The 14,270-nt window shown below is 31.9% G+C and overlaps 1 protein-coding gene across 3 annotated transcripts in view; it reads right to left on the bottom strand.

The window, feature by feature from the left end:
* Window positions 1–14,270, bottom strand: part of CSMD3 (CUB and Sushi multiple domains 3) — a gene marked incomplete at its 5' end in the record, with an annotated part of 620,447 nt that overhangs the window by 61,102 nt on the left and 545,075 nt on the right. For 2 of the 3 annotated variants that reach the window (XM_080338547.1, XM_080338549.1), the window contains 6 exons: window positions 1,851–2,024; window positions 3,912–4,106; window positions 5,462–5,647; window positions 10,192–10,380; window positions 12,031–12,177; window positions 12,596–12,784. In XM_080338547.1, coding sequence (XP_080194673.1) covers window positions 1,851–2,024; window positions 3,912–4,106; window positions 5,462–5,647; window positions 10,192–10,380; window positions 12,031–12,177; window positions 12,596–12,784 — 1,080 coding nt within the window. The remainder of the gene's footprint in view (window positions 1–1,850; window positions 2,025–3,911; window positions 4,107–5,461; window positions 5,648–10,191; window positions 10,381–12,030; window positions 12,178–12,595; window positions 12,785–14,270) is intronic. The other variant, XM_080338548.1, reaches the window with a different exon arrangement.

The raw sequence follows: 14,270 nt of genomic DNA, 5'->3' as shown, positions 1-14,270 counted from the left end.
GACCAGACACTGTCCAAGGAAAATTCTCTGAACCATACGTAAACATGTCCTTGATACTATAATAGAGTGAGTGTGGACAAATGCTGACATTTAATGCTCACTCTAACACAATTAGCTTTTTTCTGTTACCTGTCTGTCTTTATTGAAAACTCTTCTAGTATTAATCATGTATTGGAAACAAATATCTATACATCTTATTGATCAGGTCAATGCCATTCTTCATTCTTGCATTTTAATTCATACGGAAACTTAGCATTTGATAAAGTCCTGTTTAGTTCTCCAAGTGAACTAAATATAACATCATTTAATAATAACAGGATTTACAACAAAATATAAGATCTTACAGACCTTTAAAAATTAAATTGTTTATCTTGAGTTCAGATTGAATACTGACTTACAGAACTGAATCCACCTATCATTTCTGCAATTGCTAATTCTTCCTAGCACATATGTAGTAAATGACAGCAATATTTTTTTGGTAAATAAGAGAGAGAGAGTATCAACAGATCTGTTTAGATGTCAGAAGGGATTCAGAAAGAAGAAAGAATCAATACATCAGGTTTAAGTGTCATCCAGCTGAGTTGAAGAGGATATATTAACAACTTAAAGAAACAATGTGAAAAGCTGGAGTAAGTTTATCAATGAATAGCAACAACAACAAAAAGTTTGTATGAGATATCTCTAATGAGTCTGACAATTGGTTGAAAATATTTTGTCCCAGTTTTCACATGGTTTTCATTCATATGATGTCTAACCATCTTCTAAAATTACTTTTTTTAACACAACTAACACAACTGAGAGGAACTCAGTTCCACCCCAAAAAAAAGTACAAAACATTGTACATTAGATTATCAATGTAAAAAGTTCTAGGAAGAAGTCATAATCATTAGGAATAATCTAATAAAACACCTCCTGCTTTTAAGAAGGATTGAATCCAACAGAATGGCTTTTGAAACCATGCTATGTTTTTGCTTCTTATTTTTACCCCAGGTTTTTTGTCCTTGTTTGGTTGTGGGATTTGGTTGGTTGGTTGGTTGGTTTTGGTGGTGGTGTTTGTTTGGGTTTGGGTTTGGTTTTGTTTGTTTTGTTTTGTTTTGTTTTAACTAGGTTTTCTGAAATTACAAGCAAAGTAATACAGGAAACATTTTAAGAGCCAACAAATGACTATTTCACTATTTCAGCACTTATTCCAGCATTCATTTAAGCACATACTGATCTCTGCCACCTCAACTTTCATCACTTTTGGAAATGTCTGTTTATTTTCTCCTGGTAAGCTACATTAGCATAGGAAAAAAAAAAAAAAAAAGTACTCATCCTGATCCTCAAATCATATCTGTTTCCCTCAGTTATATGTCAGGATACATTCCAGCTTCAGACTTGTAGCTTCATAAGCAACACTTTTGCTCATTCATGAGTCATTCAGATTAAGCTTAAGTGAAAATTTGCACCAAATAATGCTGAAGTATGGAAAGAAAATTATTTCAGATGGACAGTAGTCAAGAAAGGTGAAGAGTAATCTGTACAAAGTGACATTGTAATAAACCCCTATATTTAATGTATATTTTAGTTCAGATTTATATGAAAGTCTCAGTTTATGGATATTCTTTTATATTCAACTTTAGAGACATATTCAGCAACCCAGTGACACAGTCTTTGCACACTGGAGAGATATTGAAAGGTAACCATAGCTATAATTTGATGAGAAAAACAGCCCAGCCACACACATTTCTTAAAATGCAGAACTCTTTTCAATGTCTCGGACAAAAGAAAGAGATAAGCTGATTCACTTTGCTTACTTTTGTCTACCAGAAATAAACAAAATAGAGAAGCCATGACAGTAGCATCCGTACCTAAACATCTGGTCTCAATTCCACTCCAGAGTCCAGAAGACAGACATTCCCTCACTGCAGAGCCAACGAGCATGTATCCTGAGTCACAAGTAAATATAGCGGTAGATCCATATGTGATTTGAGTTCCAATCTTATTCCCATTTGGAGGTGTAGGAAGTTCTCCACAAGAAATAACTTAATAGCAAAAAAAATCAAAACAGAAATGTACAGTTGAGTATCACAAAATACATACAATAACACTTATCAACCAGCAATGTCAATTATACCATTCAAACAGATAAATAAATTTCACAGCTTTAAGTATTTTGCTCAGTAGAAAAAATAGATTAAAAACTCTGCATTAAAAAGACTTCCCCGGAAATAATACTGAAGAACCAATTAAAATTGTCTCTATAAATTTTAAACCCCCCACCATTCAGAATATTGCTCTTTAAACAGCTATTTAATATATATAAATTGTATCTAATACATGATACATAATACATAATATAACATATAACATATAGTATATAAAATTTATATTATTATATAATATATTTATTACCATATTTATTATAATACATACTTAATATTTAAATTGCTATTTAATTACTTTGATTTTATAAATAAGTTTTTCTTAATATTAGAATAACACAGTTGTTGCCATTTTAAAAATTGTCTTTATGGTTTCCTGGGAAGACGTCTTTATTATCTCCTAGTTCGTAATTAAATGCTTTCCTAGTACTCACACAATATATTGTTACAATAAGTGAATGACGTGTATGGAATTCCCTGTTATAATTTACAATTCAAAGCACCTTTTATTTAAAAAATCTTATTTTTTCTTCAATAATTTTCTTTTAAGACTTAGTAAAAAGAACTTTATCATTAGTAAACAAGGAGGTGGATTACCAAAGGATGAAACATTTAGTGCACTTTATGCTAAAAGAAATGTAGGTGACAATACTGTAAACAGAACTTCCCAAAATATAGTGAAAATATGTTTGTTTTTTTAAAGAAAAAAAGGTTACAAGTACATATACAGTATTTAAAATATTTATGTACACAGAGACATACATAGATACAGATGCATATACAGTATTTTTAACACTGGTATAGGAAAAATATCATAATTAATTTTAAAAATCAGCTAAATTATAAATGAAATTTTCACTATGTTATAAAGAACTTAATTTCCAATGTAATTACCTGCCTTTGGAGTTGCATTCTCCAGCCCCCTTTTTATTTTCAAATATCAATAAATTCTAAATACGTTTTAACCCACAGCTATTTGGCTTATCTGTGCTTTTTTTTGTTTGTTTGTTTTGTTTTGTTTTGTTTTTTGTTTTTTAAACATGTCTGGATTTACATACATACATGCAGATACACACAGTTTAGATACATGCACCAAACTCATAGTCATATCCCATTCTCTCAGAGTGTATGTCATGTGGTGTTTCACAATGAAGAAGAACTTTGGGGTTTCACAGTATATCCAAAACCCAACACTTTTGAAAAACAGATGTCTAAATTTAAATAAATAAATAAACCTGCTTTTCACAGAAGTGGAGGAGGGGAACATAATTTTAACCACACATTTAACCTGTTTAAAGTGTCTGAATAATCATCACTTATTTTTTTCAAAAGTAGCTATTGCAGGTCATCAGAATACCAGCCAACAGAAAGAATGATGTAGACTTGCACACTATACAGTAACCAGCTGAAAGGAGAGATTATTTTATTTATCAAGTTTATAGACAGGATACAAAGGTTTTGCATTTCTAGACTATACAGCTTTCCTGACCTAGAAAAATAATAGGAAAATGTTCTCTATTACTTATTTTTACCTCTATAGATTTAGGAACCTTTAAATTCCGAAACTGTGCTTACAGATATTTCCTTGTTACTGAACCTAATGGATTGTATTTGTAAGTATCAGCCTTCAGGATAACCAGGAATTCCAGTCAGGAAACTTTTTCTAATTAACTTATCCTAATATTTATTAGTTAATTTCTAATTTAGCTAAATAAAATATTTATATCTGAAATCTGTACAGCAGATGGAGATACAATATGTACTCACTTTGGCAGTAAGGTCGTTCATTTCTCCAACTCCAGGTGCCATTAGCAAGACACTCAATAGATGCTGGTCCCAAACCATAATACCCTGGATCACAGCTGAAAACTACTTTTGTCTTGTACTCATAATGTGACCCATTCACTATTTTCCATCTTCCATGTTCCAGTGTAAAAGAATTTATGCTTGGACATGTAACAACTTCCAAAATAACAAAAACACATAGTTATTTGTGGCTTAGTACAGGCAAATTAGGAAAATATGTACCATTATTAATTCAGAAATGTATTTTAAACACAGTGACATAATATTTGCAGAGTAAGGCTGTATCTGAAATTGTCTGTGGTTAGTAGCTACAAGTTGTCTCATTTAATAATGATCAATGGCCCAGACAGATCAGTGACTGAGTATGCAGAGCTATGCAATTGGTGTAGATAGAATCAATACAATGGTTGAACTCACTGTCACTCCTGTGACATTTTATGTCAGACATAAGAATTTTTACTAAAATTTTAACTGCTTTTCAATAAAGGAATTATTTGCTCATCCAGGTAATTTCTCTGAGATCTTAAAGACCCATATGGAGAGATTGCACATTGGTGACAGATAAAACAATATCCACAAACAACATGATTTTTCAGAAGCTACACCTTTTTATCTCATGTCTTAATTCTATGTGTTCTTCCTCCAAATACCAAACAAAAACTTTCTACCACCCTAATCTAATAGAAAAAGGTTAACACGTACAACATTTTTTTTTCTATGATAAAAAGACACAGGAAAGTCTTTACTGGGTACTACTTTGTTTCTTACCTTTCAGATTGGTTCTTTAGATTGAGGAAAAGGTATGAGGAAATGTGATATACAGGAAAAAAAAAAAAAAGGCAAAAGGGAGAATCCTTGAAAATTATACAAAGGCATGTTTTCCTTCCTTTCCAAGATTCACTGGGTGAGATAATCCAAATCTTAATGTGTATCAGACACTCTGACATTTCTGTATCAGTCTTACAATCACTTGGGTTTTCATACTGCATTTACAACTGACGGTATCCACTTCTCTTTGGGATTGAACATGCATTTTCTCTTCAGTAATGTTACCCCAAGTTTAGATGGTGTATGATTATAATATTGGGCTGAATATAAAAAATCAGCAGCAGTTTCAAACAAGTATCACAGAATACCAGAGACTTTACAATCCTGAATAGTAAACAGGGTTTGTTATCAGTACATGAAATGTGCTGCTCTCACCGAAGAGATGGCTTTTGCATAAACCTCTTCAACCATTAACTTTGATTTCTCTGTAAATTAATTATCAGTTTGAATGTATTACATGGTCTCCAGTGTATTTCTTCTGCTGTGACAGAAAGTTTCAATATATATCTCAGATATACACATTTTGAATACATATTTCACAATAATTTAATACCAGCAATTACTCTAGATTAAAGTAACCTGAAGCTGAAAGTTTAAGTAATATGAAGACTTGTACCTTAGATAAATAAATAAAATGTACAGCCATGTTCTTACTCACTGGAGAGTTTTAACATGTTACTTACCTACACAGCGAGGTGTTTTATTGTGATTGCTCCAGGTACCATCTGGCTGGCAGACTGCGGTAGTAAGTTCTTTAGCTGATAGTCTATACCCATCATTGCAAAAATACGTAACGCTGGTGCCAACTAAGTAATCTGTGGTTAATATCCCACCATTTAATGGAGCTTTAGGAATTCCACAAGATATTGCTGAGTAAAGAGAAAGATATATTTATTTTATGTTTTCTTTACTATCAGCTTCTGCCTATACAAAGGGTTTATGCATTGTAACATCAACAGTCATAAATTCATGAAAATTACTTTTAACTCATTAGTGTGTGTTTTAAGACCACAAATAAGTTCCCTTAAAATCGTAGGGAATTAAATCTCAGGAAGTTTTTGTCTTTTCATGGAGGAGGTTATAAGTAAGAACAATGGTTCGTAACTCTGAAGTTATCAATTTAAAATGAAGAAGATTACAGAGAATATGTGCAAAAAAATATGATCAGCATGGTTGAATGAGTAAAACACCAGCCTGAAACACTAGGAATCTAGTTTGTACTTCAGGTTTCTTCCATCAGTTGTACTGTGTGACCTCTGGCACAGCATTAAAATGAACTTTTAATACTCTATTTTTCCTTTCACAAAGCAGAAAGAAAATACTCTCTTGAAAATATTGTCAAATGAAAGTGTAAACCTAATTTTATTTTATTTTATTTTATTTTATTTTATTTTATTTTATTTTATTATTATTCAGAAGTGTGAGAAGATCTGGCCCTAAATTGATCTAAATCAATACTTTCCACATACACAATACACCAAAGCAGGCCAGATTAAAAAAAAAAACCAAAAAAACCCACAAATCAGGGCAGGGCGGGGAGGGAGGAGTTAGGCACTTAATTCCTTGACTTTGAAGTGGAATCTTTTACCCCTAGAAATGACCTAATCTGCCTACACGGAGGTATGAAAAGTTAAGCTTCTCAGACTGTGTATAAATATTTGATAAAAAGGAGTAATCTATTTTTGCTCCTATTGTGAGCTGATCTGACATAAGACAGATTTGCTTCACAAGCAATATAACAACAGTATGGCACTGTACCAAAGCTAATAATCACAGCTGAGTCACAAGTAAAGCACTAATAGAGGTGATAGGATCAGTGTTAAAATATGCTTGAATTGCCATAAAAAGAAACTGCATACTGTACTAAAAAAGATCACATAAAGCTATTATTAGTTTGCTTATTGCCTTGTCTGGGTAACCATAAAAATATGTATCTCATGGCTATCACAATGTCTATAGGCAATTAGAGACAAACACACATTTTGAAGAAAATAAGACAACAGTGATTAGGAGACAGTGTAGGCCCCAAGAGAGTCACTGAATTCCATCTTCCAAGGTGTACAAAGACATGATCCCAGAGGGATAAAAAGTGACAAGTTAACTAAACCAGAAAGCCCATCTTCCATTTCTTACTAAACATCTGATAAAACTCTACTCTTTCACCTAATATCACCGAAACTAAGCTTCCACAACACTAAAATGAAAACATATGACCAAGTTAGTGTTTATTATATCTTATTATAATATCTTATCTATTATATCTTAGATACCTCAACTGCAGCAGCAAACATTAGGCAGACCTATCCATGCAAAAAGGAGGATAAGCAGAAGCTGGTTTAACTAGGGTATAATCAAATAACACCGTTTATTGCATAACGGGCCAAGGTACACTCTTCCTTCAAAAACAGTTCTTTTAAAAGTTTATTGTAATCAAACCTTATAATTTAGTTAATCATGAGAATCTTTTATTATTTTGTGATAAGAGGTTTAGTATCATTAAAACTGAGATAGATAAAAGGATGACAATACTTTTACATTATGATCAGTTTAATGTATGTCTAAATAAATAGAATAGTTAATATCTCAACAGTAAAAGCAATAACAGTTTGAAAGTAATCTTTATTATTGTTACCATTATACTAATACAATATTACACTTCGGAGCAGCTTCCTTGTATTTCTTTCCATGCCAGAGGAAAGGTTCTTTTGTATTAACATTGAAACAGGTTGCAGACAGCTGCTGAAGTCTGGCTTGAGGCATTTCTTTTTGATTCCTTGCTACTGCATTGAGACTCTTCTACTGACATACGTTTATTTCTATAAACAATATAAAAAGGTTTCATTCAAGGTTAAAATGTTATATCTGGATTTTTCAGTTTCTGTCAGTCCTGTAGTGCAAGTGATTTGAAGAATGGCTAGTATTATCTATTTAGAGCTTCAGAGATCGAGATTTCTACTCATATATTTATAAGAATGAGAATATTAAAAATTACTATAACATTACTCATGTACTTGAAAAAGAAAAAAGCTACTGGCATTCATTACTTACACAAACGGGTTCAGCAGTTATAGCAATGGTACAGATACAAAATGAAAAATGTAAAGAGGAAGCATTAGTTTAAATACAGTAATGAAATATTCTGCAGACTGGAAAAAAATATTTCCCAAGAAATGGACTTAGTATTGTTCAAAAGAAAACCCAAACAATCACAAGCCACTAGCTGTGTTGATTGTAGAGGTATTGTTAAAGAACTCATAAATTTTAAGTCCTTAGATTTCTCATTTCCTATAGGATGATGCCAGTAACTACTACTGTGAATTGACTAGTAATCTTCATTTAGGAGACAGAAAATAGATTAAAATGAGATGCATTTTTTTAAAGATATTGCAAAACCAAAAAACTAATACTTTCGTTGTTGTGTTAAATGGTCATCTGTGCCAACCCTACATTCAGACGTGTGAAAGAACTGATTAAAATTGTTTTGCTATTTATTCTATACATAACAGAGAATGTGAAGTAGAAGGTAAGACTGTAACATTGTCAACTTATATCACTTAGCAAAATAATTGGTAAATACTGACTGACAATTAAAATAGTTGTTAAAATAATGCTCATATTCTATATCACAAGGTTCTAAAAACCACAGCCCATATTTCAAAGAGTTAGAACTACTTTGTGGTGAAGCTGTACTGCTTAGTAGTAGGGGAAAAGGCATAGTCCTTGTGTCTCATCAATATCCTCTATGAAATAACATGAGGGATAGTTACTGATGTTGTTCTCAACCTTTTCTTACAAGAGATCATATCATAAATCATCTGTATCATATGGGTATAGGGGATAATTTTCACCTCAGCAAAACAAGGGTGAGCTTATATGTATGACTGTTGTATAGAAGCAGCTTGTTCTTGAGGGGCTTTGCAGTAATAATGTATCTTTAAGTTGAATCTAAAGAGTTTGCTGGTTTGAGTTGCAGCTACACATCTTGACCGCAAACCTCTTTCTGCACAGAAGGTCTTGCTGGAAGCAAGAATAAAGTCCATGTCATGTATCAAAATTAGCCCTCCTTTAATATGTAATTATAAACAGCTGTTATTAAATTAATACTTACATTAAATAATTTTCAATACGCTGACAGTTGATACCAACAGTCTTTGTGCTTAATCAGACACTGTGAGATTACTAAACACTTAACTTGTTAGTAAAGTGTTGTTTGATTATTGAAACAATTTCCATCACTGAACTTTACTCAGTATGTTGACAATAATCATCTGCTGCTTGAATTCAGTAAGTGTTGTTTTTGTTTGCTGTGTTTCTATTTTTGTTTTGTTTTTCATTCCATATTGTTTGATACATCTAATTAATAGTCTGATCAAGTTCTACAACGAAGTGTTCCACAAATAAGTGAAGGCAGTCCTTAGATAATGGAAGAGGAGAAAAACTAATGAATGATATGTAGAAAATGCACTGCACATACTTTTTTTGAGGACATTCATGTTTGAAAACTACAGGCACACCTTGTATATATTGATAGCAATTTATCAAAAAGCTTTTAGGCTGAGGTTGTTTCACCTTTGATAAAGTTTAGCTTGTTTTGCTTTACAAATATACAGTTAAGAGACTTTCTGTGAAAAAAAAAAATATGGGAAATGAATATGGAACATTCCTATAGCATTAATCTCCACTGGTTAATAGGAATAAAATGTACATATGTTGAATAAACACACCTGCAAATTCTCCAGAAAAAAAAAAAAAAAAAAAGAAGTCCTAATAGCTCACTGAAGAGTGACATAAGTAATTTATCAGAACAATAGCATTCTTTTCAGGAAAGGAAGAAGTAGAATACAATTGTGATGGTTATTGAATAACTATTTCCTTTTTCTTATTAAGTAGAATATGTTTTGCTTTTATAATGCAGAAGAAATTAAATATACAGTTAACTTAATGAATTATATTTTAAATTTCAATTTAAACCATGAAAGATTAGACTGGCATCATGGGCAATGCTTTATTTGGGCAATTTCCCATTCTTGAAATGTAGCAAGGTTGAGGTCTTTTTGATTTTTATATAGTTCCTAGATCATGATAAATGAACTTTAATAAATGTTCAGTTTTTAATTAACCTTTTGAATAATTTTATACTTCATATTTGGGATTTTTTTCTTCTTACAGTGATGTAGATTTTTTTAGCATCTGCCAGTCCAGCAAATTCTGTTGAAATACTGTAATACTGTTTCTTAAAAATACTTGTGGTTTTTTTTTTTTTTCACTTTTATTAGGTAGAAAAATTTCAGTACAGAGACATGACCATTAAACTATTACATTCTATTCATTTCAAGTCAGAAAAGGCATGGCTTACATTAAAAAAGGAAAAGGAAAATTTATTTGTGTATTATTTTATAATGAAAGAATTTACCTTGACAAGCTGGGACTGGAACATCCCATGAGTAATAACCGTATGGAGACTTCCTGCATACAGCAGTACTTTTCCCAATGAGCCGAAAACCTCGATCGCAGGCCCAACGAACCATGCTGTTGAGCTGTCCACCTGTCTGACTGACAATGAAACCATGTGGAGGGGACTCTGGAGTACTACAGTAGAGAGCTTGAAAGATAAATATTGAATAAATAAAAGATGCATTTAGAATCCAGATGACAATTCTTGACAAATTCTTGTGGAATTCAGAGGACACTTGACAACAAGTTAAGAAAACATCACTAAAAGTTGTTCTTTTTTTATTCTGATCATCAAGGAATTTCACTGAGTATAAAGGTGAAATAATAGGGCTTTATAAGGTTTTCAGGTTTTAGAAGCCTAGAAGGAAACATAGTGATAGCTTACTTTTATAACTGTTTTTTTCACCATCTTTTTTAAACCAAGTAAGCTCAAGAATTTTAGTTCATGATGAAGTTTATTGCAATTGCAGAAATTTCAGTAGTATGTATATATATATATTTAAGAAGGAAATATCAAGGATATGGTGCACATCATTATTTTCAAATAATCTTCCCTTGTGATCCTAAAAGAGTTTGAAGAACTTTATCTTCTTTTTCTTTTAAGAGATCCAACAAGTACTACAGTCAATGAAAACAGGCACCATAAAATACTTCATGTCTAGCCAACAGTGAATTTTATCTAGTTATACAACAAACATTTTACCTCTGAGAAAATTGTCCTCTCCTAAAGGAAAAGATGACACTAATACTGCTTTACAGACTCTTGTGAATCTAATTATTTTTCTGTAATAGTGAAGTAGCCAGAAATTGAGTGATGAAAAACAAAAAAACACAGCAAAAAGAAATATTTTTTATTTATTCTTTATTGCTTTCTTTACTTTGCAAAGTGAAATTGCTTTATTCCAATAACTTCTCCAGTATCTACAGATGCTATCCCTAGTACTTTTCACTCTGTTCATAATGAAAAAAATCAAATATAGATTTTGTGTAATTGCTGTAAATTGCAACAGATCTACTTTAGCTTAATTAATATTTTTATCCTGTAAAACAAGAATATTGTATAATAGTTTCATGAAATAAATTATATAAAACTCAATTTTTATTAAGTATAATCTTCACACACTCTTCTTAAATATGTTCATTTGAATTAATAACAGACACAATGTTGGCTTTTTTGACGTATTAAATGATCTCTTGTAATATGGTTTGCTTCTTCTGGGGAACCTTAAATTAAAGAGTTCAGTCCTTCAGGTCTCAGATTTTTCCACCTTACAGGTCCTCACTCCTGCCTTGTTGACAACTCTTCCTCTGTCTCACCAGAAGTGTTAATGATGAATGCATAAAGATCCAGTATAAAGAACAGAGACATATGAATGCAAATAAATGGTAGGAGGGAGAAGGGGGAAGCTGCTTCTTTAATTTTCAGTACTGGCTTATGCCATTTTAAAGTCCTGTGAAACATTCACTGAAATTTCTACACAGCACATGTGTTTCATGTATCCTACTTAGGGTGTGCATTCTGTTTAGATTGTTGTTGTTGCTGTGGGTTTGGTTCATTGTTGTTTTTTTGTTTGTTTTGTTTTATTTCTTTTTTTTTTTGAGGGGGGTGTTTGTTTGTTGTTTGGGATTTTTTTCTCACAAGATCAGTATCATCAGGTTCATATATAAAACAGATTGGATTTCCTTTCAGTCTGGGCAATTAATGTTACAAAATCTAGCTTACGTTACCCATTTCACATAAATAAATATGTTCCATATTGAAATATTACACACATTAAAGATAGTCTGATTTACATACCTATATATCTGATCCTGAAACCTTTTTTATTGGTGCCATGATCTGCTGACCACCGGAGAAATACTTCATGGCCATTGCTGGTTATATTTAGGGAAGATGAATAGTCCCCACTGAGAGAAATGAGCAATGGGCTATGACTATTTGGTCCTTGAAACAAGGAAGAAAAAAAAAAAAAAAAAGAAGAAAAAGAAAAAAAGGAGTTACAAAGTTTAAAATAACATAGAAGAAATTATATGCATACAAATAATATACACGGAAAACCTTTTGCAAGCAAAGAGTAAATTAATCTGAATTAAAATTAGGAGTTGACATTATATGCTATACACTAGAGTCAATATTGCTTTGGAAACAAAATTATTTCTAAACATAGTTAATTAAGTACAATTTTGACACACAACAGTTCTTTTAATTGCTTAAGAATTTTGCTTATTAATAATTGCTTATTTAGCATTTTTTTATACTGACATAAAATGTTTTGCATAAGCAACAGTGATTACACAGATGCAATATAAAAACACATATATATAGAAAAAGTATCATTCAAATTTGTGCATCCTATAGTTACCATCAAACACCTCAAGTATATCAAATTCTTTTTCTGTCTGGAAGAATTCAAAGAACATGCTGATATTATAACCCTTTTCCACTGTAATGGTCCACGCACACATCTGAAGATTTGGGTAACTGTCAGGATATCCAGGGCTCAGTATTACTCCTGTTGAATCCAGACGCATTTCATTGGCTGGACAGAGCACTGTAACACAGAAAGACTGGTTAAAATCTCCAAAGCACACTATTTTTGTTTCATATGATAGGCAAGATTTTCCTGAGTTTAAAAGATCTGCATTGCACATTTTATTTAAATAAATACAGAAAGACTTTCATTTTAGAAATGAAGTCAGCTAGTTGAAAAAAATATCTAAAGTAATGTTTATTTTGAAAATAAGCCCGGAAAACCTCAGAAGTTACCAGTTCATAACACTTTTCTTCTTTCATTCTCTAGAAGATAAGATATTCTTGCAGGCCCTGCTTAAGTACTAAAGTGTTGCATTTTATAAATATCATAGAATCATTCCGGTTGGAAAAGACTCTCAAGATCATCGAGTCCAAACATAACCTAACTCTAGCATTAAGCCCTAAGAACCTCATCTATATGCCTTTTAAACACCTCCATGGATGGAATGATAGACTTTTTTTTTCCTCCTCCCTCAGATTACTATTACCGTCAGTGATAATACCAGGTAAAGTCACGGTCTGAAAGCAGAAATTGGTGACACCTAAATTTTGTGATCCTCCATTAAGCTCCAAGAACACAGACATCTCAATGATATTAAAGGTCTTTTCCAACCAAAATGATCCTATGAATCTATGTACCTACACACAATGTAAGCACTATTCAGACATGATGCCTTTGATGTAGAAAATAAAAGACACACTCCAGTCTGACATTTTGTTGCTCAGTAGGACTCAGCAGGACTAATTAGAAAAGAAGATGTCTTGTGCTAATCCAGATACCTTATTTTTAGATTCATAGAAATCTCAAAAAATTCTAGGTTATTGCCTTTACATGCAGTAAAAAAAACAAACCACTTCAAATTCTATTTTTTCTTCACCACACCTAATATAGTCCAATTTCTTCCCTATCTCTAATCAAAAGAAGCAACAAAGGAAAGTTGTTAAAATCAAAGCCTATGACTAGCATTCAAGACGTTAGTACTATAATCCTGAATGAGCTAGGGAATCTCATGCTGACTATGGGCAATTCATCTAATTGCTACTCCTTTTAAAAACAGGTACAAAGTTCACCATATGGTAACCACTTTCTGAGGAAATAAAGATCAAATTAGGAGGAAAAATTATAGGTGATTTCTGCACAACTTAAAAGTAAAAATCCAAACATCACCCTGAGATACATATATGTATTTATTTTACCTCTATATTCCTCATCAATCTCCAGCTCTTTATTAAGCAAACAGACCTGTAACTGTGTCATATATGTTATGTGCATACTGAATCTATACCTACAAATGACTACTTTTTTATTAAATGTCTGTGATAGGTTTTTGGTTATACTTTAATATTTCTAGTGAACTCTCAATTCACACAACTGATCATTTCCTCTTTCTATCACAGGGACAGACTATTTCCCTCATGAGTAGGTGCAAGTTAGCTGAGGAAGAAATTACAAAAATATGAAGTTCTTAATTGCTGACAGCCCTTTTCCCAAATCTAACTCTAAG

This window comes from Nesoenas mayeri (assembly GCF_963082525.1).
Source record: "Nesoenas mayeri genome assembly, chromosome: 2".
NCBI classification, from domain to species: Eukaryota; Metazoa; Chordata; class Aves; order Columbiformes; family Columbidae; genus Nesoenas; species Nesoenas mayeri.
Note: the sequence above shows the minus strand (reverse complement) of the source record. Positions and strands in the feature narration are given on the sequence as shown.